Genomic DNA, 26,172 nt, shown 5'->3' on the forward strand with positions numbered 1-26,172 from the left:
CAGTAACTGGTGACCCAGATGGACATCAGCAGAGGCTAAAGAATTAATTTGGAAAAACTTAGTGAAGGTGTGCACAGCGCAACTGAAAACAGATGCCTGACCGCCCAGGAGGCACCAACAGCCCTTGGAAAATAGGCAGTGACCTAAAGGAGAGGAACTTTACCCCTGGACTGATAGGTTTCCGAAATCATAGTCCAGAACCAACATGCAATGGTGGCCTTGCAAGACAAGGGCCGAAATCAGTCTGATGGCGGTGACAGCCACCAGGAAAGTAGATGCAGCAAAATTTCTCTAAAAAGTTTGTAGGGGGCGACCTGAAGTGCCCCTAAACCATATTAAGATTCCAAGGCTAAACGGCATGTCTGAAAGAAGGGACCGCATGAGCCACCCCTTGCAAAAGAGTCTTCACCTGAGAACGAAATGCTAAAGTCCTCTGAAAAAGAATAGTCAGAGCAGAGACCTGACCTTTAAGGGAATTTTAAGCTAAGTCCCTGTTCAATGACTGATTGAAGGAATGACAGAACTCTCGGTGTGGACCATTTCATAAGGTGGAAATTATTCTGCACACACCAGCGGAAATAAGACTTCCACGTATGATGGTAAAACTTGGCTGACTACGGTTTTCTGGCTTTTAACGACATCTGGATGACTGGCTCAAAGAAACTTGGGCCCTCAGAACCTCCACTTTAATGGCCGCGCCATTAAACAGATCTGATGTAAAGTGGGGTGGTTTAGCAGTCCTCTGAAAAGGAAGTCGGGTAGAAGCAGAAGATGCCTAGGCGCATCCACAAGCAGTTCGACTAGGTTGGCGTAGCAAGCCCAGCGAGTCCAGTCCGGTGTCAACAGGATTGCTGGCAGAACATCTCTCTTGGGTACTCTGTCCAAGAGGGGGAGAAGAGGGAACAGATAGGAGAAAAACGTGACCCATGGAGCGACCAGCGCATCAACTGCGGTGGCCCCTGAATCCTTTGCCCTGGTCACTTTGGTCGGAATCTTGTGGTTAAGATGGAGCGTTAAAGATCCAAGTCTGGTGTGCCCCACTTCTGGATAAGATGATGGAGTATCTCTGGGTGAAGCGACCACTCTCCTGGATCCAGTTTCTCCAGACTAAGGAAGTCTGCGGCCCAGTTATCCACTCCTGGTATGTGGATTTCTGACAAACCCTTGCGTACTCCATAAACCACCATCCTGCCAAAATAAATAGATGACTAGGACCACGGGCACCTGAGGGAGCAGCACCACTCACTGCCCTATGGCTCCCGTAAGTAGAAGGGAGTTTCTGGCCTAATCGTCTGGAAGGCAAGGCACTAAAATTAGAGAGGCAGTGACGGTGGAGTGCGGCCGCCGGCAAACCGGACTAAGATTTGGGCCCCTCCCAGAAAAGCTCACTATCAGAATAGTAGGCCCCCCCCCGGAAACAGGGGAGAGGGCGGCCCAGACCTCTGGAAAAACCTGCACTAAATTAGAGGCCTCACCATCTGTGCCGCTGCTACCAGGACCAGAATGGGGCCTAGAGTAGCTTGGGCTAGCAAATAAAATAGGAAGCCGTCTGGTACGGGAAGGGGGAAAATCTCTCATACTCACCCTCCGGTCTTAGTGTGTGAGGGGTCACCACTTCAGTAACATTGCACAAATAGTGGGGCTACTGGCACTCCACATGCGGAAGCAAAAAAATAGGTTAGATGACCGGCGGTGAGGGAAATTCAGTGCAGAGGACTGCCTGGTTTCAGGGGATTGACTAGGCTTTGAAAAGGCTGAGAACCCACCTGCAGCTCAAGGAGAGAAAATAAATAGATTAAACTATATTAAAAATAGACGTGACCTGATACTCCGGTCTACTGCTTTCTCCTACGGACACGAAGCTCAAATCTAAAATTAGTCGGTGTCTGTGGGAAGGGTATGGTTTGCCTACCTAACTCTTTCCTACCTAGTGTGCTTCTTCGTGGCAGGGGCCTATACCCATGGTGCGGTGTCCACCAATAATATTAACGAGAATTTTTTGTTTTTCTTTGTTTTACATTGTGACAGATTACATAGATAAATATCACACTTACATTTGTTACAACAGCAAGTATTGCCACTCCTTGCATAATTGGCTGCCAGGCTCCAATGTGCTGCGCCTTCTCTGGTACCATACGCCTGAACTGAGTGGTAAGCTTCCAGGCATCCACCCGAATCTCCAATAAGTTATTCACAAGGGCCAAAAGAGGAGCAAGAGGAAATGATGCCACAAACAAAGTAACAAATCCAAACTGAATCACTGGTCAGAGGTTAAAAAAAATAAAAATGAAATGGGTAAAACGTGTGGTTCTTGCTGTGTGTATAATCCTAATGTATGTTCTCAAATGGCAATAAAAATTAAAATACATTTATTATGTGAATTTTTAGTATTGTCATTTGAAACATTTGCTGTTGCCTATTCACTTCGGTTACACTATGAAATATTTTGAGCCATTCCAATAATTACCAGCTGTCCCCCTAAAGCCTTAAAGAGCCTCTGTCACCACATTATAAGTGCCCCATCTTCTACATAATGTGATCGGCGCTGTAATGTAGATTACAGCAGTGTTTTTTATTTAGAAAAAAGTTATGACCTATTTTAGATCTATGCTAATAACTTTCTTAAAGCCCAACTGGGCGTTTTTTAGCGTCATACACTTCTCTCCATTCATGTACTCAGCGCATAGTGATCTTGCGAGAGCACGATGTGCTGTCACTTACTCACACATTAACGTTACTGAAGTGTCTTGAGACTGAATAGACATCGCTTCCAGCCAGGACGTGATGTCTATTCACAATCCTGACACTTCGGTAACGTTTGTGTGGGACTTAATGACAGCACAGCGTGATCTCGCGAGACTAAAGACATATAGGACTATTTATATAAACTTTTTACAGAAGCCCAAAATGTAGTTGCAAAACACCACAATAGATACCACCTGTATGGTAAATAAATATAGTAGTTTTAGGGCCAATTCACACAGAGTTTGACGCGTTTTTTTGACGCATAAACAGTGTCAGAAAACGCGCCAAAAAATGGCCGAAAATGCCTCCCATTGACTTCAATGGAATTTGAAAGCGTTTTTTCCCCACGAGCAGAAAAACCGTCTTGCAAGTAAAAGAAGCGACATGGCCTATCTTCGGGCATTTACGTATCTGACCTCTGGGAGGCAGAAAAAGCGTATTTTGCGTCTATTCACTCTCAAGACACTTCAGTAAAGAGGCTCTGTCACCAGATTATAAGTGCCCTATCTTCTACATAATCTGATCGGCGCTGTAATGTAGATTACAGCAGTGGTATTTATTTTGAAAAACAATCATTTTTTAGCAAGTTATGAGAAATTTTAGATTTATGCTAATTAGTTTCTTAAAGACCAACTGGGCGTTTTTTTACTTTTGACCAAGTGGGTGTTGTAAAGAAGTGTATGAGGCTGACCAAAGTAAAAACACGCCCAGTTGGTCTTTAAGAAACTAATTAGCATAAATCTAAAATTGCTCATAACTTGATCAAAAATGATTGTTTTTCAAAATAAAAACCACCATGCACAACTGTTGGAAGAACGATCAGTGTATGGGAGACAACATAGAAGCTTCTCTCTGCCCACTCAGGGAAAACTGACAATTAGAGAGAGAGAGCATACATAGGGGAGAACTGCTGGAAAAATACTGTATACGTCATATAATGGCTAAGTAAATGACAGCACAGTGTGATCTCGATGTGCTGTAAGTCCCACACAAACGTTACCGAAGTGTGGGGATTGTGAATAGACATCGCGTCCTGGCTGGAGGTGATGTCTATTCACTCTCAAGGCACTTCAGTAACATTAATGTGTGAGTGACAGCACATCGTAATCTCGCAAGAACACGATGTCGGGGTACATAAATTGAGAGAAGTGTATGACGCGGATTGGTCAAAAAGTAAAAACACGCCCAGTGGTCTATTAAGAAAGTCATTAGCATAAATCTAAAGTAGGTCATAACTTGGTCAAAATTGATCATTTATCTACATTACAGTGCCGATCACATTATGTAGAAGATAGGCCACTTATAGTGTGGTGACAGAGCCGCTTTAAGGCCCCATGCACACGACCGTATTTTTCATCAGTAATTACGGACCCATGCATTTCTATTGGCCACGGACACCTATCTTTAATTTTACTGATGGGTGTCCGGGCTGAAAAAAAATTCTAGAACCTGTCCTATTCTTGTCAGTAATTACGGACATCGAAAAGCTTCCGTAAATACGGACGGCTACTGATGTGCATCCGTAAACCGTCCGTATTTATGGAAGCATTGCTAGGCCACATGTTGATGACATCATTTGCAACCTCCCTCTTTTTGTAAGGATCCATATATACAGATGGAATACGGACTGTATTTACGGACACCCTTCTGTATATACGGATGAAATACGGATACCTACTGATCCATATTTACGGACAGTATTTCTGGATAGATAAAAATTCTGTCATGTGCACAGGGCCTCAGACTGAAGTTTCACTGGCATATGACTGCCGTTTCATATCCCAGTCTTAGGCCCCATGCACGCGACCGTAAAAATGGCCGTAATTACGGGCCCGTAGACTTCTATTGGCCACGGGTACCTTCTCGTTTGCGTACGGGAAGGTGCCCGGGCCGTTTAAAAATATAGAACATGTCCTATTTCAGGCCGTAATTACGGCACGGGCAGGCCTATAGAAGTCTATGGGGCTCCCGTAACTACGGGTGGCTACGTGTGTGCACCCGTAATTACGGGAGCATGGCTAGGCGACGTCAGGGAATTTAAATTTTTGAATAAAGAGAAGGAGAAAATGGCATCTGAGCGATCATGTGATATGGGTGGAATACGGATGACAACGGACCAGTATTTACGGGAGGGAAAGAATACGATTGTGTGCATGGGGCCTTAAAAGAAAGAAAAGTTGTAGTAAAATGAGACATTTATTAAGATGACAAAGCCTTTTAAAAAAAAGCGTCTTTCATCCGGGCTGTGCGCCACAACAGCGGCCATGTGCCATCTATTCCCAACACATTGGCCACAAACTTAAAAAGAATCATAAACTCACCTCTTCGCCCCCTCCGGGTCCCCTAATCATTCCAGTGTGGCTCAGACAAGGTGCTAACGACCAGCAGCATCAGGGCCTTATATGCGGCGCACGTCATCAGTGCTGTGGCGCATACCACGTCCTGGCGCTTCTCGGTGTCCGTACATCGTATGAGCCGCATCATACGGAGAGGACCCAGAGAGGAAAAGAGGAGCGGTGAGGTACGCATATTTTTTTTTATTTAAAAATTGAAGAATCTCTTTAGTTAAGAGATTACATATTATTGACCATAAAGAACGTCTTCAGGTCCTATACTGATTAATATACTTCTATTGTAAAATCCAAAAGCTCTGAAAAATCCAAAAGCTCTGAAAAATTATGTAACTTCGCAAAAAGTGTACCTTTAGTTACAGGAAGCTTCTGTATGTCGTAGATACAGAACACAATTTTTTAATGGTGACGTTCCAGGTTATGAGACCTGCACTCTTTGCAAGAACAAAGCTGCTCAAGTGCACATAGCAGCTTCAACTCCTATCCGCTTCCAGGATGGCATTATAGTCTATTAACCGTCTTCAAGTAAAGCAGACAGAAGCTAAAGCAGCTCTAACGAGCGTTCTTGAGAACTGTAGGGGGTCACAGAGTCTGGAACCCCACCAATGAAAACTTCGGACACGTCATATCAGAAGTTTTTTGAAACGCGAAGTAAGATGCAAACGTAAGTGAAAAAAATAAAATAATAATAAATAATAATAATAATTATACGACAACCTACCCATTTCAAGATACTCATAAAACAATCCTAATTTTCCTACAGGTTGCAGACGGTAATCCTGTTCCCACCGAGGCTTAATGGTTTCTATTCCTGAAGAACGACATCTTCCGATTAGATTTTTTATCCAGCTGCAATGTCCAGAAATTTCTGTATTATCATTGGTTGCTGCTCAACACTTGACCATATTGATATTTTATACTTTGTTGCCTACTTCACATTCAGCTCTACAACTCAATGTAGAGCAAATAAATGAACAATGTAGTAGCTAGAGTAGAGTACAGTAAAAGAAGCATAGACACATCAAGGAATAAAAAATAAAATAAAATAAAAAGTCTACTATAAAGTGCTAGATACAATTTTACCCTTGTCACTTCAGAGTAGGATGCAGGCCTGTAATATTCCATCTAACCCACAAATGTCAGTTTGAAAGAAAGCAAATGAATAGTGTAATACAATCCATATAGTCAGGTGTGGCTTCCCCTTCATTACCAGTTATGCATTCCAAAATTTGCAGTGCGGAATAGAGGTGGTCTGAAGCAGATGACCACCACCCTTCTTTTTATTGTACCCCAATAGCTCTTATGAAAAGGGGTTGTTTACAGAAGTCTGTCCCTTTATGCAAAAATTTAAATCGTAATACTACTTACGGCAGAAGAATTTCCTGAATATTATTCCAGACGGCTTTGCCTCCCATTATAATGGTGAGCTGTGTTGTCAGTTCAAGAAGGCAACCACCAGGATCACACTACAAAAGTCAGTCAAATTATATTACACATGGGTTTCAGATCATTACTGCAAAGAACACAAATAAAAGTAGAATGCAGCTTTGTTCACACTGGCACTGTGTTTCCGTTGCCTTTTGGCATCTTGAATAGCTTAGTCTACAGCACTATTCTGTTCGCAAAAATAAACAAACAAAATAAATAATTCTGAGTTAATTAAATCCATCGGGATTTGTTGGGATCAATTTGAAAACGAACCCGTTTAAACTGCCATGGCTCCGTAATTTGAAGCCATGCCGTTAATGTTATTGCGAATACTGTTAATATAATTTGCGGTTTTTGTTTAACCATAGTGGTGCTACCACCCTATTTCATGCACTAAGATCAAGTTCACACTGAATAGTCAGATCCTACTTATTTGGATGGGACTCGAACTTACGCAAAATCATTTTATTAAAAATGTGCTGCAAACGGATGTAAATTTTTAAGTTTTTAAATGAGTTTTGTAAAAGGCATATAGGCCTAACCTTATGAGTACATAAGAGACAGGAAAGAAAAAAAAACACACACAAAAAAAAAACAAAAAAACAACTTACCTCCTCATTGCGATATCTTCCAAACCAATATACTGGATCTCCAGGGTACCCAACAAACTTTCCCTTGAAGAAGGCAATGTAGAAGCAAGAAGAGTAGTAATTGACAAACTGGAACAAAAACATCTTGGTGGTAAGACTGTTTTCATATTCAGTCTTTGTTCGTGGTAGCTCTGCAACAAAACGCTGGTTAATATGACTTTTTTTTCATTAACAGTACAGAGTGAAACAAATAAAAGGCAGACTATTGCACACTTTGGTTATCATTCAGGCACTGGCTTTAAAGAGGCTCTGTCACCAGATTTTGCAACCCCTATCTGCTATTGCAGCAGATAGGCGCTGCAATGTAGATTACAGTAACGTTTTTATTTTAAAAAAAACGAGCATTTTTGGCCAAGTTATGACCATTTTTGTAGTTATGCAAATGAGGCTTGCAAAAGTCCAAGTGGGTGTGTTTAAAAGTAAAAGTCCAAGTGGGCGTGTATTATGTGCGTACATCGGGGCGTTTTTAATACTTTCACTAGCTGGGCGCTCTGATGAGAAGTAACATCCTCTTCTCTTCAGAACGCCCAGCTTGTGACAGTGCAGATCTGTGACGTCACTCACAGGTCCTGCATCGTGACGGCCACATCGGCACCAGAGGCTACAGTTGATTCTGCAGCAGCATCAGCGTTTGCAGGTAAGTCGATCTTACCTGCAAACGCTGATGCTGCTGCAGAATCAACTGTAGCCTCTGCTGCCGATGTGGCCGTCACGATGCAGGACCTGTGAGTGACGTCACAGATCTGCACTGTCAGAAGCTGGGCGTTCTGAAGAGAAGAGGATGTTACTTCTCTTCACAGCGCCCAGCTAGTACAAGTATTAAAAACGCCCCGATGTACGCACCTAATACACGCCCACTTGGACTTTTACTTTTAAACACACCCACTTGGACTTTTGCAAGCCTCATTTGCATAATTACAAAAATGGTCATAACTTGGCCAAAAATGCTCGTTTTTTAAAAATAAAAACGTTACTGTAATCTACATTGCAGCGCCTATCTGCTGCAATAGCAGATAGGGGTTGCAAAATCTGGTGACAGAGCCTCTTTAAACCAATGTAATGTCTGAAATTCTTTAAGGGGACGAAAAGGCTCAAAACAGGACTGGAGATTATACACATTTTCATTTGCATTGCCAATTGCATTTCCATCAAGAGACCGTAATTGTGGAGTGCTGAATTTGCCTCTGACTACAGTAGGATGTGTGCGCGTTATTTGGCAGCTTCAACAAGTGGGAATAAATTGACGAGCGAGGACACATCGGCACCAGAGGCTACATCGACTTACCTGCAAACGCCGATGCTGCTGCAGAATCAACTGTAGCCTCTGGTGCCGATGTGTCCTGGGGCAGGAAGTGACGTCACAGCGTGATCTCTCGAGAACACGCTGTGTGTCTGTGCACTGCCAGAAGCTGGGTGTTAACGAAGAGAAGTGGATGATGCTGATTCATCAGCATCATACACTTCTATTCACAACGCCCAGCTAGTAAAAGAAGTAAAAACGGCCAGATGTACATACACAATACACGCCCAGTTGTACATAACTTTAAACACGCCCAGTTGTACTTAAGAAAGGCTCATTTGCATAAATATAAAAATACTTATAGCTTGCCCAATGTAGATTACTGTAATCTACATTGCAGCGCCGATCTGCTGCAATACGAGATAGGGGTTTGAAAATCTGGTGACAGAGCCTCTTTAGTATGGTCTTATCTGGGTCTCCAACAGATATACTGTAACTAAATGCTCCACCCTCTGCTAACTCTATCCCATTCTACAAAGCAAAGCGGACAAGTGAGCTGCAGAAAACAGGAAGTGTGACTATTGTGACTGCTCTAGTTGTTAAAGAGGCTCGGTCACCAGATTTTGCAACCCCTATCTCCTATTGCAGCAGATCGGCGCTGCAATGTAGATAAGAGTAACATTTTTTTTTTTTTTTTTTAAAACGAGCATTTTTGCCCAAGTTATGACCATTTTTATATTTATGTAAATGAGGCTTTCTAAAGTACAACTGGGCGTGTTTAAAGTTAAAGTACAACTGGGCGTGTATTGTGTATGTACATCTGGGCGTTTTTACTTCTTTTACTAGCTGGGCGTTGTGAATAGAAGTATCATCCACTTCTCTTCACAACGCCCAGATTCTGGCAGTGCAGACACAGCGTGTTCTCGAGAGATCACGCTGTGACGTCACTCACTTCCTGCCCCAGGTCCTGCATCGTGTCGGACGAGCGAGGACGCATCGGTACCAGAGGCTACAGTTGATTCTGCAGAAGCATCGGCGTTTGCAGGTAAGTCGATGTAGCTACTTACCTGCAAACGCTGATGCTGCCAGAAGCTGGGCGTTCTGAAGAGAAGTGGATGATACTTCTATACACAACGCCCAGCTAGTAAAAGTAGTAAAAACGCCCAGATGTACATACACAATACACGCCCAGTTGTACTTTAACTTTAAACACGCCCAGTTGTACTTTAGAAAGCCTAATTTACATAAATATAAAAATGGTCATAACTTGGCCAAAAATGCTTGTTTAAAAAAAAAAAAAAAAAAGGTTACTCTTACATTGCAGCGCCGATCTGCTGCAATAGGAGATAGGGGTTGCAAAATCTGGTGACAGAGCCTCTTTAAGTCCCTGTTCACACAGTTTTTTGACGTGGAAACCACGCCAAAAAAATTCCTCAAAAACCGCCTGAAAATGCCTCCCTTTCAATGGGAGTTGGACGAGTTTTTTTACCGCGAGTAAAAAAAAACGCGTCGCGGTAAAAAGAAGCGTCATGACCCATCTTGAGGCGGTTTCCGCCTCCAAAACCCCATTTCAATCAGTCAGAAAGAGGAATAAAAAAAAACCTCGACGAGTGTTTTGACAAGTTTTTGTCAAACCACTGTGCAAAAACCTACTGGAGCAGTTTTTGCAGGAGGAATTAGCCTTACCGCGACGCGTTTTTTTTTTTACTCGCGGTAAAAAAAAACTAGTCCAACTCCCATTGAAATCAATGGGAGGCATTTTCGGGCGGTTTTTGAGGAGTTTTTTTGCGCGGTTTCCGCGTAAAAAAACCTCAGTGTGAACAGGGCCTAAAGGGTTTTTACTAAGGACGAGTATCAAGCAGACAAGCATTATAACGCTCTTTGCCGATAAATGCCTTGTGTAAATAGGGGAACAATCAGCAGATGACCGAGCAAACGCTCGATCTGCTGGTCGTATCGTTTTAAAAAAGTAAAATATTAGACGCACTGCCCACATGATAATTATGGATGGGGACGAACCATCGGAGTAACGACTGCTCGTCCCCATCCATGGCTCAGTGTGACAGGAGAAAGCAAGCGCCGATCATCGATGTCTCGTTCATCGGCGCCCACAGCACCGGCCGTTGTAAAAGGGCCTTAAAGACGATCTGTCACCACATTATAAGTGCCCCATCTCCTACATAATCTGATCGATGCTGTAATATAGATAACAGTGGTTTTTATTTTGAAAAACGCTAATTTTTGAGCAAGTTATGAGCAATTTTAGATTTATGCAAATTAGTTTCTTAATAGACAACTGGGCGTTGTAAAAGGAAATGTATGACGCTGACCAGTTAGGGTCATATACTGCTATCCATTCATGTCCATTTGTATTCACAGCACATCGTGATCTCGCATACATAATATGTACCCCAAAATGGTGCTATTAAAAAATTCAACTTGTCCCGCAAAAAACAAGACCTTATACAGCTATGTAGACGCAAAAATAAAAACGTTATAGCTCTTAGAATGCAACGATGGAAAAACGTAAAAAATAGCCTTGTCATTAAAGGATTAAACTAAAGACATGTATGACCAACTTACAGAAGCACAAAAAGTAGTTGCAAAACAGAACACAATAGATACCACCTGTATGGTAAATATAGTAGTTTTACAGTTTGGAATATTAAAAATGTCCTTTTATTCCGTATACAGAAGGTATGATAGTTTTGTCATTTTTTTTTCTTCTCTGTAGTTCAAGAAAAACAAAAAGGAACTGACTATTACAATCCTACCACTGGTCCACATTGTTTAAAGCATGCATCCGTGTGTACACAAGGGTTAGAGAAACCGGACTTGTGACAATAAGATGGTCGGGCCAGCTTCTATTTAAAAAGTGGTTGAATTCGCGAGACAAGCCCTTTAGGTAAATTTTGCACTTTGTGTCAAGGTTTATTTTATTTAATTTTTATTGTTAAGAAACCATTGAAGAGCCAGAGCTGTTTTTCTTACCAAAGTCTGTAATCATTATTGCCACCCTTTCATAGACCATGTTCAAGATCATGATAATAATGAAGCTGATGATGGATGCAGTGACTGTGGTTGCAGTCTGTGGAGTTAAGTACTTCTGAATTGCTTCTGTTCCATTAATGTGCCTTGGCAGTGTTGCAGAAAACACCAAGAAGACAGAAAGTCGATACACAATAATCCCAACTACTGATGCAACGATCAGCAGAATCTGTGAAAATAAAGATACAATATAAAGGCCCTGTTCACACGGAGTTCTTTTACGAGTTTTTTGGCGCGGAAACCGCTCCGCAAAACTCGTCAAAAACCGCTCGAAAATGCCTCCCATTGATTTCAATGGGAGGCGGACAAGTTTTTTTACCGCAAGCAAAAAAAACGCATTGCGGTAAAAAGAAGCGACATGATCTATCTTGAGGCGGTTTCCGCCTCCAAAACCCCATTTCAATCAGTCAGAAACCACACTCGATGAGTGTTTTGACAAGTTTTTGGCAAACCACTGTACAAAAAAACGTCTGAAGCAGTTTTTGCTGGAGGAATACAGCCTAAGACGAAAATTCAAGAGCAAAAAAACAATTTAATCCTAGATTCTCAAATGACACAGATCTTGCATAGGAACAGATTACATGTTCTGAAAGAAACAAAAGTTTTACCACTATTTGTTTTTGAGCATTTTGTTATTCTACTGCCATAACAGACCTCATGCATTGCAGTTTTACATTGGGAAGGACCAAATTTAAACGGATCTAGATTAGCCTTGGGACTGTTGCAGATTTATTTCACCGAGGTCTTAAAAGGGACACTAAACCTTTAAATTCCCTCTAAACAGCCATTTTAGGATGTAAAGGCGGATGATTGTATTGTTCTTCAATTGAATTACCAAATCCTCCCATGACCACTACATATTTCCAATTATTAAGCTCGGTGTGTCTGTGCGCATCACCTGGCTCATAGAATCCTGCACCACTGAAGATGCATGGAAAGAGAGTTAGATGGGAAATTGAGCCCCTCTTTGGTACACTTAATTTTGGGGGCACTATTACAAATGGAAGCACTCTGGGGGAGCATTACTACTAATTGTGGTACTGGGGGGAAGCATTTACTAATAGGGCTGTCTGGGGGTTCAATGATTACTATTGGGCACACTAAAAGGGCCACTGTGGTGGAGCATTATTACAAGTGAGAGAATTTTGGGTCTCTCTGGATTAAAATGATTACAAATGAGGGCTTTGTGGGGGTACTGTTGCTAATAAGGGCACTGTGGAGAAGAATTATTACAATTGAGGGCACTAAGGGGCATTTACGAATGGCAACAATGTGGGTTAGCACTATTACAAATAAGGACACTATAAGGGGACTTGTTACTAAGGTGGACACTGTAGGGGAGAACTATTACTAATTGGGGCACTGTTGTAGAAAATTATTACTAATGGAGCACTCTGGGGGAGCAGGATTACTATTGGGGACACTTACTAATGGGGGAACTCTGGGGAAGAATTATTACTAATGGGGGCACTGACTGGGAGCACGATTACTATTGGGGACACTTACTAATGAGGGCTCTCTAGGTGAACATTATTATTATTATTGGGGGCACAATTATTAATAATGAGGCACTCTGCTTCGCACAATTATCTTTGGGAGCACTGTTTGGGCACGGTCAACTTACCAAACTTATTTTTCGGGGCACTTCGTTCCCCTGACAGCAATAATCCCTACGATCAGGTTGGCACAATTATTTTTGGGGGACACTGTGTGGCACTAATTATTGTAGGGAGCACTATCTCTGAGGTATTAGTATTTTCAGAAGGACTATCTGTATGGCACTAATATTTCTGTAGTACTGCATTTGAGAGCATAAGGCAGCACAGTACCCGGGATAGCAGCAGGGGGAGTTTGCGTTGAGAAAATGAGGATGATGGAAAAGTGAGGAACCGAAGATGTATGGACCGCAAACTCTCCAGAGACGTGTCGTGGCTGGTAGAAGTAGCCATGGTCATCTGGGTCACATGTAGGGGATAAGGAAAGCAAACTTATACCATCAAAGAAGAGGTCACCTGTGAGTCAATCATTGTAATGGTTGTGTAGTCTGTATGTGACTGTCTCCGATCAGTGTTGAATTGTCCTGTATGTTCTGTAGAACTACATTTAAATTAAAAATTAATACACATCCAGGGACAGTGGCTTTTAAGACCCCAGCAACGTCCCTGATAAGTTACACGTTATTCCCTCCATGGTCCGGTCACAACTCGGTACCAAGTAGATCTCAAGATACTCCAAAGTTAGAACAGTAGATCACCACCTCATTATGGTTGCCTACCACCTGTATAGGTAATAACTCCCTGCTCGTGCATGCGCATAGATAACTGATTTCCTACAGAAGTTCTCCAGATTATGGGGTCCACATAGGCAAGACTATGGGGGTGGAAACCGTTGACTGTCACTTTAAGTCAGCACAACAGCCGTGAATGACTATTTATATTGGAAAAGTCAGAAAACTGTAGATTAACAACATTACCCAAAAGAACACTGCACTTGAACAAAATGCCATCCTCAGACACTTTCCAAAGGCTGTGTAAGGAACGTGTTCTTCTTGCTGCAAACAGAGGAATGAAAAAGACAATGCTTAACAAGATTAAGTCCAATGACGGTGCAGCTCTTTAACAGGTGTATTCCCAGAATCGACAATCATCACCTATCCACAGGATAGGCGTTATAGGTCTGATCGCTGGGGGCCCCACCGCTGGGACCCCCCTCCAAGACAGAAAATGGGTCCAAAACTCCCCGTTCCTCCTCAGTAAACCCCCGCAGTGAGGAGGAGCTTGAATGGAGTGGCGGTCGAGCATGCACACGCCGCTCCATTAAAGGTCTATGAGAATTACGGAAATGGCTGAGTGCCATATTTGGCTGTTTCCATCATTCCAATAGGCTTTTGATGGAGTGGCAGAGTGCATGCTCGACCGCCGCTATATTCAATGTCCTCATTTGTGAGGTCGAGCAATGAGGAGAAACAGGGGGTTCGAAACCCCCATTTTCGCGATCGGTGGGGGGGTCTTAGCTTTTAAACAATTATCACCTATTCTGTGTGTAGGCAAGAATTTTTAATTCTGGTAGAACCCCTTTAAATTACCATACAAAGTTACCTGAGTGATGGGATTCACAACCACGTGGGTACATTTTGCTTCATACTCTGGAAGAGGCTGCTCTTCTTGCTCTAAAAACTCAACTGTGTCCCATTCGTATTCAAGCTCAGCTTGACGGCGCTTCCAAAACTCGAGGAACAAAGTAACTGTTAAAACATGAAAGTACTATGTTAGACGTGATGCATTGCTTAAAATGCAAATCAATATACAGACAAAATTCTGTCTGCAGTCTTCCAAAATATTATCCACTAAGATCATAAAAAACATTGGAAAGAGATTTTTAAACATTTTTGTACATAACCTGCTTTATATTTCTCAAGCACCTGTTTCTCTGCCATTTCTGATCAAAGATTTTAGCTACTATAGTAACTATAAGATCTATCAAAGATTGTTATTAGCATCTCAAACTGCCCGCTCTTTACGGGACAACTTTTCCTTTAGCTGGCAAGACTCTTTATATTTACGACCTTAACTACGAATCCCCTTTCCCATATTATTAAAATGGACTTGGCAAGATGGGATTGTAAAGAATTCTACTCGCTAGGTAGAATTAATATCCTAAAAATTTACCTTCTCCCCATCTCTTATCGCTTCTAAACTACTCCAATATTTATACAGAGAGTGAACACCCCATAAATCTACCCTACATGTACACCCACCTCAACCTCCTACTAAATTAGTCTCTACCATCTATTCACTTCTCCTATCCTCTTTGTATGCGCGTACATCTACTTTAATTACACTTTTTCCTTGACTAGTTGAGCCTTCACGCTTTTCTAAAAGCTCAGGAAACCTACTACAAAATCTTAGTGCAATGGTACAGGGTACTCGCATTGTTACATGCATTATATCCCTCAGTGTTGGACTTGGGCTAGCATTGCGGGCAGGCAGGAGCTACAATGACTTATATGGTTGGGAAGCTCTGCTCCCCTTGATTCCAAGTTTTATTTAATCTCTGTCAAAAGGTCAGCTTAGGTTTTTTTGTTTTTTTTATAGCTGTGAGACTGATCATACCACGACACAAGCGTTCTTCTAAAAGTACTGATTGGGTCATAGAGCTCCATCACAGCCAGAGCACGGACGAACCGGCTCCATACATGCTTTAATTGTCTGTCTTTACAAAACAACTTTACTATGTCTGCTGCACCAGGCAGATTTTCAAATCACTTGCCAACCGTTTCTTAAATTTCATAGAGCAGAATATATTTACGGTATCAGATTATTCAATTGTGATTGCTATGAAGACCCAGAAAAGAAGCATTTTGGTGAGACGCTCCTTGAGCCTTCAATCTTCTACATTGAAGTGATTCCATATTAGGTGTAAGCAATTAAAAGAAGCCATTGTGATTCACTAGCTTTATGTTAGTGTGGTAAGGAACATTAGCTTGCAAAACAGAAATTCCACAACTTTACCAGAAAGTTACACTATCACCTCAAATACAGAGCCATGATTGCATTAATAAAAAAAAAAAATTAAATAAAAAAAAAGTATGCAAGGAAAATACGCCAAGACACCAATATCTGGTTATTGTGCACCAATTACCAACACTGGCATTACAACCTGGATTGGGGGGGAAAAAAAATGAAAAAATCTTTATGCCATGTTTAACATATTTTTTTAATCAAATCCAGTACTATTGTAACTCAAGCCTGCCCACAATACTAGCACCAGTCTGACACTGAGTGATATAATAAATGTAACAACGCGAGGACACTGTGCCATTGTGATCAGGTATTTCCTGAGCTTTGCATAGAATCTCATTCTTATAGTATCCATAACCATACTGGAGAAAAGTTTTACAATTTTAAAGAGGATCTGTCATCAGACCGTGCTAGAGACAACTTACCCCATATTCCCATAAACACTGCAAACACCAGAGTTCCAAAACTGTCAAATATACAAAGTTTCTGCAACAGAAAATAGATTATTCAGTATATAAAGACCACATTTTGTTTCATTATTGTTCCGATGGTCATCCCCATTGTTGCATTATTTACAAATAGTACAGTACATCTGACTTGTGTGAATGTATAGGGTGCAAAAAGAACACTCATGCTTATTGTAACATTGCAGATTATGGGTTGGTCATTGGAAAAATCAAGCACAAAGCCATGCAATCTCAATAAACAAACATGATCTGCACCGGTCAACTGTAAGTGCGATTATTGCGATGTGGAATCGTCTGGGACTAACAGCTGACAACTATGGTAGAGAGCCTATAAGAAGAAGACAACAGTTCTGGACTGTCAGAATGTCTGGGAGTATCAAACCTGGGATGAAAGGAACTTTACAACTGTACAAACTAACAATGCTGCTATAAAGAGGTTATGGGCTGTGTGTATGTAAAAGATTGAGCATAGAGCAACACATTTAACACGGATGGATACTATAAACAATTCTACACAAAGTACATCACTATGAGAAACGCATCCCCTATGCATTCCAGTACTATTACCTTTGATGATTCACAGGTGATATTAAGATACCAGTATGTACACTCCTTGTCACACTGTGGACACATAATAATGCTTCCTCCAATGCTGGGGTCACAGACTTCTTTGCTGAAACAAAGCAAAAATTTTAGTTCACGTAAAAAAATATATATATGTTTGATGCTTTGGATAGTGGATGCTAGAACGGCTATACAAAGATTGCCAATGTACTGCCCAATATGTATATGCAATAACCTGATCTGTGAAAAGAAGCTATTGTGCAGACATCATTTTACAAGTTTATGTCACACAGTGGGTGTACATAATAAAAGTATGAACGTCTATCATAGGGCACAAAGCCCGGGAAGTCTTAATGCCATAAATATTAAAGTTAAAGATGTTCCTCCACTATAATAAGTAATTGCATATCGCTAGTATACGTCCCCACTTACTGATCGATGTGGGTCCAACTGCCGGGACACCCAGGATCCTTAGAATGAAGGGGCTGCAGCGGCCAAAGGTCAGACCCTTACTGATCATAATCTTACCTTAATATCTCAGTGATAAGCCAAAACATTCTACGATGGCAATAGCCTTTTAAGTAAAACAGGGTTGTATCTAGATTGTGCCAAAAATGTCAACAATGCAGCTGACATTGATTCATATGATAAATAGCAGTGGCGTACCTACAGGGATCGCAGCGGTTGTAGTTGCGACCGGGACCTGAAGCTAGGGGGCCCCCATTTACTTCACATCTGTCCAGAGTTACTATAGCAACTTGGGCCTGTGTAGTAAGCTACGCGGGCCCCTGTTACTACAGTAACAGAACACTTAACCTCCTCACTCCTGAGTCGTGTCCTCAACAGGGGCAGCGCTGGGTTATGTGGCTGTTCAACACCAGAACGTTGCATGCACGGCGCACATACCGCTGTGACACTGAACAGGATCCAGTGTTATGCAGGAAGAGGACCTGACTGAGGAGCCATAAAGAGAAGTTAGAGGGACCCAAGAAGAACCAATACAATGGAACCCATGAGCCTTTAGCTATGCCCCTGACAAATAAAAAGGATATATAATTATGGTCTAATTGAATTCTTTGTTACTAAAATGTTATTTGAATTCTTTGTGATTAAAATTAACAGGGTTGACTATTACTAGAAGGAGAATTATTTGCATTTGGAATGTTGAATATAAAAATGATTTCTCAGATAAAGTAAAAGGTGTGATTGAAATGACTTTGGGCCTGTTCACATCAGAATTGTCTTTCCGATCTCGGGTTCTGTCTGAGGTTTCCATAGTGGAACCCTGCAACGGAAAGCCAAACTGAAACCACAGCTTCCGTTTCTGTCACCATTGATATCAATGGTGACGGAAACATTGCCAATGGTTTCCGTTCGTCACCATTCGGGCAGGTTTCCGTTTTTCCAACGGAATCAATAGCGCAGTCGACTGCGCTATTGATTCCGTCATTAAAAATGAAACCTGCCGGAATGGTGACGAACGGAAACCATTAGCAATGTTTCCGTCACCATTGATATCAATGGTGACGGAAACGGAAGCTGTGGTTTGTTTGGCTTTCCATTGCAGGGTTCCACTATGGAAACCTCCGACGGAACGGAAAGCCAATTCTGATGTGAAGAGGCCCTTTCCTCCCCTTCAATAAAATACAGTAAGGCTGGGTTCACACGAGCACATTAACGTCCGTAATGGATGGACGTATTTCGGCCGGAAGTCCCGGACCGAACTCCGTGCAGGGAGCCGGGCTCCTGGCATCAAACTTATGTACGACGCTAGGAGTCCCTGCCTCACTGCAGGACAACTGTCCCGTACTGAAAACATTATTACAGTACGGGACAGTAGTTCCACGGAGAGGCAGGGACTCCTAGCATCGTACACAAGTATGATGCTAGGAGCCCGGCTCCCTGCACTGAGTTCGGTCCGGGACTTCCGGCCGAAATACGTCCGTCCATTACGGACGTTAATGTGGTCGTGTGAACCCAGCCTTAGAATTTGAAATTCTAGAGAAAAACTGCTATTTTGAATTATTCTCTACAGAAACACATAAAAACGTCCTAATTTCTCACAGCATTTTCCGAAACACACAAAACTACACACATTGACACCATTGCATAATAAAAGTTTATGATATAGACATACATGAAGCGGATTATATTTAGTTAGTGACTGAAATTTCTACGTCCATGTTTAATAAAATAAAAACTATTTCTGGAGAAAAAAAAAAAAAAAAAAACCACACAGAAAAACATCTGTGGCTAATAAAATGGATAGATACGCAATTACAAAGCTTTAACCAACTGGATGCCTAATTCCACAGTAAATCCAGAGTTTTTTCATAAAGGCTTACCTCCAGGTGCAGGATTCCTGAGATTTATAACCATACAAGAAACAGCCAAGTCCAACTATTGCTGCCAGCAGCAACATTCGTGTGTAGAAGCCAAGCCAAGCAAAATAAATTCCAATTTTCTCACCATAGTATTTCCTATGGAAGGAAAATAAAAGCACATGGTTTCTCAGTTTATTGATCTTACAGAGATGCACCACACATTCCCCCTAGCAACTCCTAATTAATTTAGTAATATCTTTACTAACCTTTTTCTGGCCAATAATGTACCTAGTACCTCAACAAACATGCCTCATAATGAGCCCAAAATCAAGGTAGATCAAGGTAGAACCCAGATTTTTTTTTTTTTTTTTAAAGGAAGCAAAGAAGTGCAAGAGTGATCTCATGACCAAAAAGGTGCCGATCACTTCCTGCAACGTCTGATCAGAGAAGTCATATAGACTTCTCTGGTCTAACTGTGAGGAGAGATATCATCTCTTCAGTGAAAGAGAATAAAGTAATGATAGGGAGAGTTCTATATCTATAGATCTACCTATCTATATGTATCTTTGTGGCTTATAAAATAAACCAAATAACTAAAATATGATGAAAGTAATAAGATTTACAGATTACAGGGGCATAAAGGTGGCCTTTTTGCTTCATTAAAGGACAAGGTCGAATATGAAAAATAAAAGAACTATGAACTCAGATTGCCTTCACAAGAGGCACAAAATACACAGTTATTCTATATAAATGTGACAAACACAGTTTGCATATCATATGAGACATCAGAAATTAATACTTAACATGCCACAAAATTAAGTGAAAGTGGAAGAAATCCAAGATAAGGAGAGGACTGTCTGAACTGTACAATAAGACTGGTATTCAACTTTTCCTTTGACGACTGAATCAATTCTGTCGAATCCCCATACAGTACTTGAACAGTGGCTCATTGAAAGCAGAAGGACTATGGTCCCCTTCAAGATAGGGTAGGCAGGCAGCAAAGTTGAACACTGGAAATTTTTCTGTATGGCATTGAAAATAAATTTAAAAAAAACAAAAACTTTTGCATGATTTTTTTTTTTAACAGATGCAATTTAAAAACATTGTGGTAATTACCAGAGAATATGCAATAATAAGCTGCGGAAAAAGGAAAATCATATGGTGAGATTGGGCACGGCATTGCATTCGATGAGACACATCATGTTTAAAGGGGTTTTCCAGCTGATAAAAATTGATGGCCTATCCTGAGGATAGGCCATCAATAGCTGATGGGTCGTATTAGCAGTGATTCACAGGTATTGCAGCTTTTTCTCCTATCACTTCAATATCTGAATTACCGCTAAATGCGTGTCGACGATTCAAAGTGAGCAAGAAGAAATGACGGGGAAGAAGCGCTCGTACGAGCGCTACAGCCCTTCCAAAACAGCTGATCAGCAGGGGGGTCCCGGGAGTCTGACCACGACCCATCAGCTATTGATGGCCTATCCTGAGGATACGCCATCAATTTTCATCGGCTGAAAAACCCCTTTAAGCATTGAGAAGGTCTGTTGGATTTAGAACAAAAGGAAGAGGATAGGGCAGGTTTATGAATGCCAGCATAGAGCTGCGAGGCTTGCAACTATGAATTTTCAGGGTAGTGGGCACCACATTGTATACCACAAGTTGTATTTCACATTGGAAAAGTGGTGGAAAACAAACAGAAAGGGGACGGAAACCTCTCATAAATCTGTGGTTTTTGGCATAAGGAAAATGGCTTTTCCATTGCAATAACTACAAATTATCATTGCTGGTAAACCATAAATACAAATTAGGCAGATTTACCATTCAAAATTCCCTAGAATGCGACATTTATAAACGGTTTTAGACAAAATTTTAGCGCAAAAAAAAAAAGAAAAGACCGCTCAAACTAAGCCAACCAAGAGGTGGTATTAGGAAGAGAAAAAGTCTAACATGTCTTGCAAAATTTATCATACAGCACGTACCACATTGAAATATTTAGCGCATCTTCTGACTGCCTGGTCTAAGTTTATTTACACTGCCTTAATATTAGAATCGCATTAGTGAAACTGCCCCAATGTTCATACAAGCACCATTCTCATTTAGAACAATTGCATGAATACATTTTTCCCAACTAATAAAATCAATAGGAGTTTCAAGATGTTGTTGAGGTCAACAGGACTACTGATGTGGACATTACTTATAAATAAAATAATGAACACCATGCAGAATCCTGAATTGTTGAATGTCATCTGGAGAAGTTTAAAAAAAATTGGCATGTGGAACCGAGCACGACGACTGATAGAAGGAATTGGTCAAGGTGCTGTGCTTGGATAAACCAAAGTTTCTGATATTTTGCACTGATGTCAGACAAACATATGGGATAACATGCAAAATAGGAATTTTTTTTTCTCAGGTGTCCTTCTGGTGTCTTAACTGATGTAGATGGATGAGATTTGTGTATTCTTTGTATGGCTGCCGATGCAAGGAATATCCGTACTATTCCCAATGATTATGTAGAACATTAAAAACAAAGTAGTCTATTTAGAAATAGCGTTCTATTTAAAAACCAAATACGTTCACATGTGGGTGAGAACAATATGGGCATCAATCAAGCCAGAGATGTTCACTGGAGAACCTCCTCGTCCAATCTGCAAAGACGTTGCAGTCTTTAGAGCTCCAGAACATGGTGAGTAGAAACAAAACTATTATTTATTCTTTAAAACAGCTGATGAAATTGGATTCCCTGTGGAATGTCGAGGCGGAGTCGAGTTTTATGACAAAAAAAGTTTTTAAATAAAAAAAAAACAAAAAAACGGACGGTGCAAGGTTTAGTGAATTAATATTACAGTCTTTAAATTGTCAAATGCCTCATGCACATACAGTGTGCGCTGGCCGAGTCGCATCAGTGATCCGTGGAAAGATAGAACATGGCCTATCTTTCCATGGATCAGAATCAGGTCAGTTTTCACTGACCCGTTTCACCCGCTAAGGTGTAAACTATCGGGTACCACTCGGATGCCGTTAAAAACGGCCTGAGTGGCACATCAGTCTAGTGCAACTGGCATATTGCAAAGTCGTGCTTCTGTGGTTATGTCAAATAGATATCAAGTATTATGATATTAATTTTTTTTTATCTTGCATGCATATCTCCTATCCTTCTACAATTTTCCCTACCTTACAAGGTCCAAAGGCTGTAACTTGTAAAAACTCCAAGGGTGGGCCCATTCTCTGTATAACAGATATCTTTCATTCAGGCATCTGGCATCTTCAGACTTTACATTAAACCTACACTGCAAAATGAAAAAACAAAAGCAGATCAACTACTGAGGGAAAACACCTCGGAGAATTTATAACAGAAACGTTACAAACGTTACAATTTGCGGTTTCTGACGGATGGAGAGAAAGAAAATTTTAGCTTCTCAACATATCTGTTAAATAGAGGTCAGTGACGGATGCCTAACAGTGGCATTCCTCACCCATAAGCTAGAATAGTATCCATTTAACGTTCAAGGTGTTAAACCGATAACATTATAGCCTATGGGTGGCAGATGCCAGTGTTAGGGATCTGTCAAAGCCGCCATTTAATGCATATGCTGGAAGATTTTTGCGGAATATACGTTAAACAAAGGACAAAAACGCACTGTGCACAGAGCCTAGCTGTGCATGTGACCAGTCAGTACAAAACCAAAATTTGTACATATTATATATACACAGTCACACATATATCCAAAAACCTGTGATCATGTAAGAATTGTTGAATTTGCCACAATGAAAATAACCGTCTTTATTGTGCAGACTCAACCAGAACACCAAATTAAAAAATACAGACATCTGCATGCATAAAATATTATTTTTACTGAAATGGTTTTAACAAGATCAACATATAATATGTTTTGGAGTATAAAAGTCAATTCTGGAAATTCTATCAACAGAAGAGAAAAATCTAGGAGAAATTCTCCAATTTTAAACTTCTTACATCATGAAGAGGAAATGCTGCCTTGTAGATCCCAGAATCCAGCAATTTATTGATGCCAAATTTTTTCACATGATCTTTTACTGCATATTCCACTCGAGAGAGAATGAATTGAACCTGCAAACATAAAATCCCACAGTTGTGAAAATATCCAGAACAACACTGCTAGAAATGAATGTCTTGTATTAACTGTTGTGTTCATGCAATACAGGAACTAACAGACATACTCTGCAGAAGTATATGGGCACTTAGGGCGGATTTACACGAGCGTGTGCGGTTTGTGCGCGCAAAAAACGCGTCGTTTTGCATGCGCAAAAGGCACTTAACAGCTCTGTGTGTCATGTTCATATGGTGCGCGGCTGCGTGCTTTTCACGCAGCCGCCATCATTATGACACTCCGTTTGGATGTTTAACAGAAAAGCACGTGGTGCTTTTCTGTTTCCATTCATTTTTTTACTGCTGTTGCGCGTATAACGCGCGTTCCACGGAAGTGCTTCCGTGTGGTGCGCGTGACTTCAATGGGTGCGTGATGCGCGGAAAACTCCAAAATATAGAACTGGTCGTGAGTTTTACGCAGCGGACTCACTCTGCGCAAAAATCACGGACAGTCTGTACTGCCCCATAGACTAACATAGGTCCGTGCGGCAAGCGTGAAATTCACGCGGGTTGCACGGACGCAAATCACGTTCGTGTAAATCCGCCCTTAGTACTAAGGGGTTTAGCAATTTAAAAGGGAACATCAAGTATTTAATTTTAGTTTAATTAATTACACGATCATCGGCTGATCTGATCGTTTATGCAACAAGACATTTTATTGTTGCCGGCCTCACATCTCCCTGTGTAAACAGAGACGCGCTGCCGACATAGAAATATATGGGGACGAGCGATCGAAGTAAATCACTGGTCCTCATGCATTTCTCCTTCTGAAAGGAGCAAACGAGCACTGATCAACGAGCGGTCGTGTTGATCTGTGCTCCTTTACATGGCCCATGTCAGGCCCTGTATGAGGACCCTTACTGTCCTGCTTTATCTACAACAGAGCGGTCATTATACCTCCCACATTTTACTCCCCCTATTCCAGTCTATAAAGCAAAACTGACTGAACTACAGAAAACATCAGCTTATTGTGACTGCTCTAGTGGCCAGTGTAAAGAACGGAATATTTAAAGATATTTTTTTTTTTTAATGTTGGGGGAAAAAAATAAGACCAAAAAAACACAAATGTTTTAACCCCTTAACGACCAAAGACGAAACTGTACATCATGGCCGCTACGCCACAGTATGAAGCAGGTTAATGGGCCGGGCCCGCTCCATACTCAGAGGGTATCGAATATATGTTACAGCAGACTTCACTGTAACAGCCTGGATCGACAATAACTCTGATCCCGTCCCCTTCGAACCACTTAGCTGCATCCACGTCGTAAAAAAGAGGGGGACCCTTTCTCACCCCATAAACGGCCCAATCCCCCCCCCCCATCCCCAATCTGGTATTCTGGAACTTTCACATTGATGGCCTGGGGGGCGGGTCAGACATCAATATCAGACCGTTTGGGGTGCCTGAAGTCAGACCCTCACTAATCTTATATTGATGACCTAAACATCAAAATCAAAGTCCCCCACAACCCCTTTAAGCCCTGCCAGCGGCACATATAACCCAGTACAAAATGCAACACAAAGGTATTGCAGTGTAACGTACCAGCGATCAAACGTTCATTTTTTTAAATCCACTAGGGGGACTAAATTTTTTTAAAAACACATTTAAATGGACACTAACTTTTCAGGCAACGGTGTCTAATCTAATAGTATACCTGACATTAACATCTTTTAAACATCTAACAAATTGAAACTTTTCCAATTTATTAATTTTATGCCCGAAAAATCGCTCTATACTTTTAGCCAGTAGGTACCGCCCTAAGGGCAATCTGCAATTTATACCCTTGTCCTGAGCCAAATTCCATCCCTTTTCACATACATACAGGGACAGAATACAGAAAGTGTGTGTGTGTGTGTGTGTGTGTGGGGGTGTCTACCTGCTAAAGGTGCGCAACTACAGACTACTTCCCTGGTTTAGTGTGCAGAGCCACTGCTCATCGCTCCTGGAACATTGGTAAGTAGCACTCGTAGTACTGTTCTGATGTTAACTTTGCAGTACCTCCTTGTGTTTCTCGGTCTCTTCTTTTTCTATTTTCTTTTTATAGCAAGCCACCGTTCTTCTACACAATACTAGTCCTTCTCAATGAATTAGAATATCTTAAAAAAGTTAATTTCAGTAATTCAATCCAAAAAGTGAAACTCATAATTATGTACATTCATTACACAGAGTGATCTATTTCCAGCATTTTTTTTCTCTTAATGTTGATGATTATGGGAACAGTTAATGAAAACCCAAAATTTTGTCTCAGAAAATTAGATTATATAAGCCCAATTTCAAAAATGATTTTTAATACTGAAATGTTGGCCTACTGAAAAGTATGTACAGTATATGCACTGAATACTTGATGGGGGCTCCTTTTGCATGAATTACTGCATCAATGCGGCGTGGCATGGAGGTGATCAGCCTGTGGCACTGCTGAGGTGTTATGGAAGCACAGGTTGCTTTGATAGCGGCCTTCAGCTCGTCTGCATTGTTCGGTCTGGTGTCTCATCTTCCTCTTGACAATACCCCATAGGTTCTCTATGGGGTTTAGGTCAGGCGAGTTTGCCGGCCAATCAAGCGCAGTAATAGTGTGGTTATTAAACCAGGTATTGGCACTTTTGGCAGGTGCTGATTTCATTTTCCAGCAGGACTTGGCATCTCCATAAAGCTTGTCAGCAGAGGGAAGCATGAAGGGCTCTAAAATTTCCTGCTAGGCGGCTGCGCTG

The 26,172-nt window shown here is 41.3% G+C and overlaps 1 protein-coding gene across 1 annotated transcript in view; it reads right to left on the reverse strand.

Moving 5' to 3' along the window:
* Nucleotides 1-26,172, reverse strand: part of ANO6 (anoctamin 6) — an 81,460-nt gene that overhangs the window by 13,138 nt on the left and 42,150 nt on the right. The window contains exons 6-17 of the mRNA XM_075857033.1: nt 23,314-23,427; nt 22,512-22,627; nt 19,359-19,493; nt 17,017-17,122; nt 16,408-16,468; nt 14,561-14,706; nt 13,936-14,013; nt 11,406-11,631; nt 7,136-7,305; nt 6,465-6,562; nt 5,818-5,945; nt 2,055-2,260 (exon numbers count right to left, since the gene is read on the reverse strand). Of these exons, the coding sequence (XP_075713148.1) occupies nt 2,055-2,260; nt 5,818-5,945; nt 6,465-6,562; nt 7,136-7,305; nt 11,406-11,631; nt 13,936-14,013; nt 14,561-14,706; nt 16,408-16,468; nt 17,017-17,122; nt 19,359-19,493; nt 22,512-22,627; nt 23,314-23,427 (1,584 nt within the window). The remainder of the gene's footprint in view (nt 1-2,054; nt 2,261-5,817; nt 5,946-6,464; nt 6,563-7,135; nt 7,306-11,405; nt 11,632-13,935; nt 14,014-14,560; nt 14,707-16,407; nt 16,469-17,016; nt 17,123-19,358; nt 19,494-22,511; nt 22,628-23,313; nt 23,428-26,172) is intronic.

Source organism: Rhinoderma darwinii, chromosome 3, assembly GCF_050947455.1.
Source record: "Rhinoderma darwinii isolate aRhiDar2 chromosome 3, aRhiDar2.hap1, whole genome shotgun sequence".
Classification (NCBI taxonomy): Eukaryota; Metazoa; Chordata; class Amphibia; order Anura; family Rhinodermatidae; genus Rhinoderma; species Rhinoderma darwinii.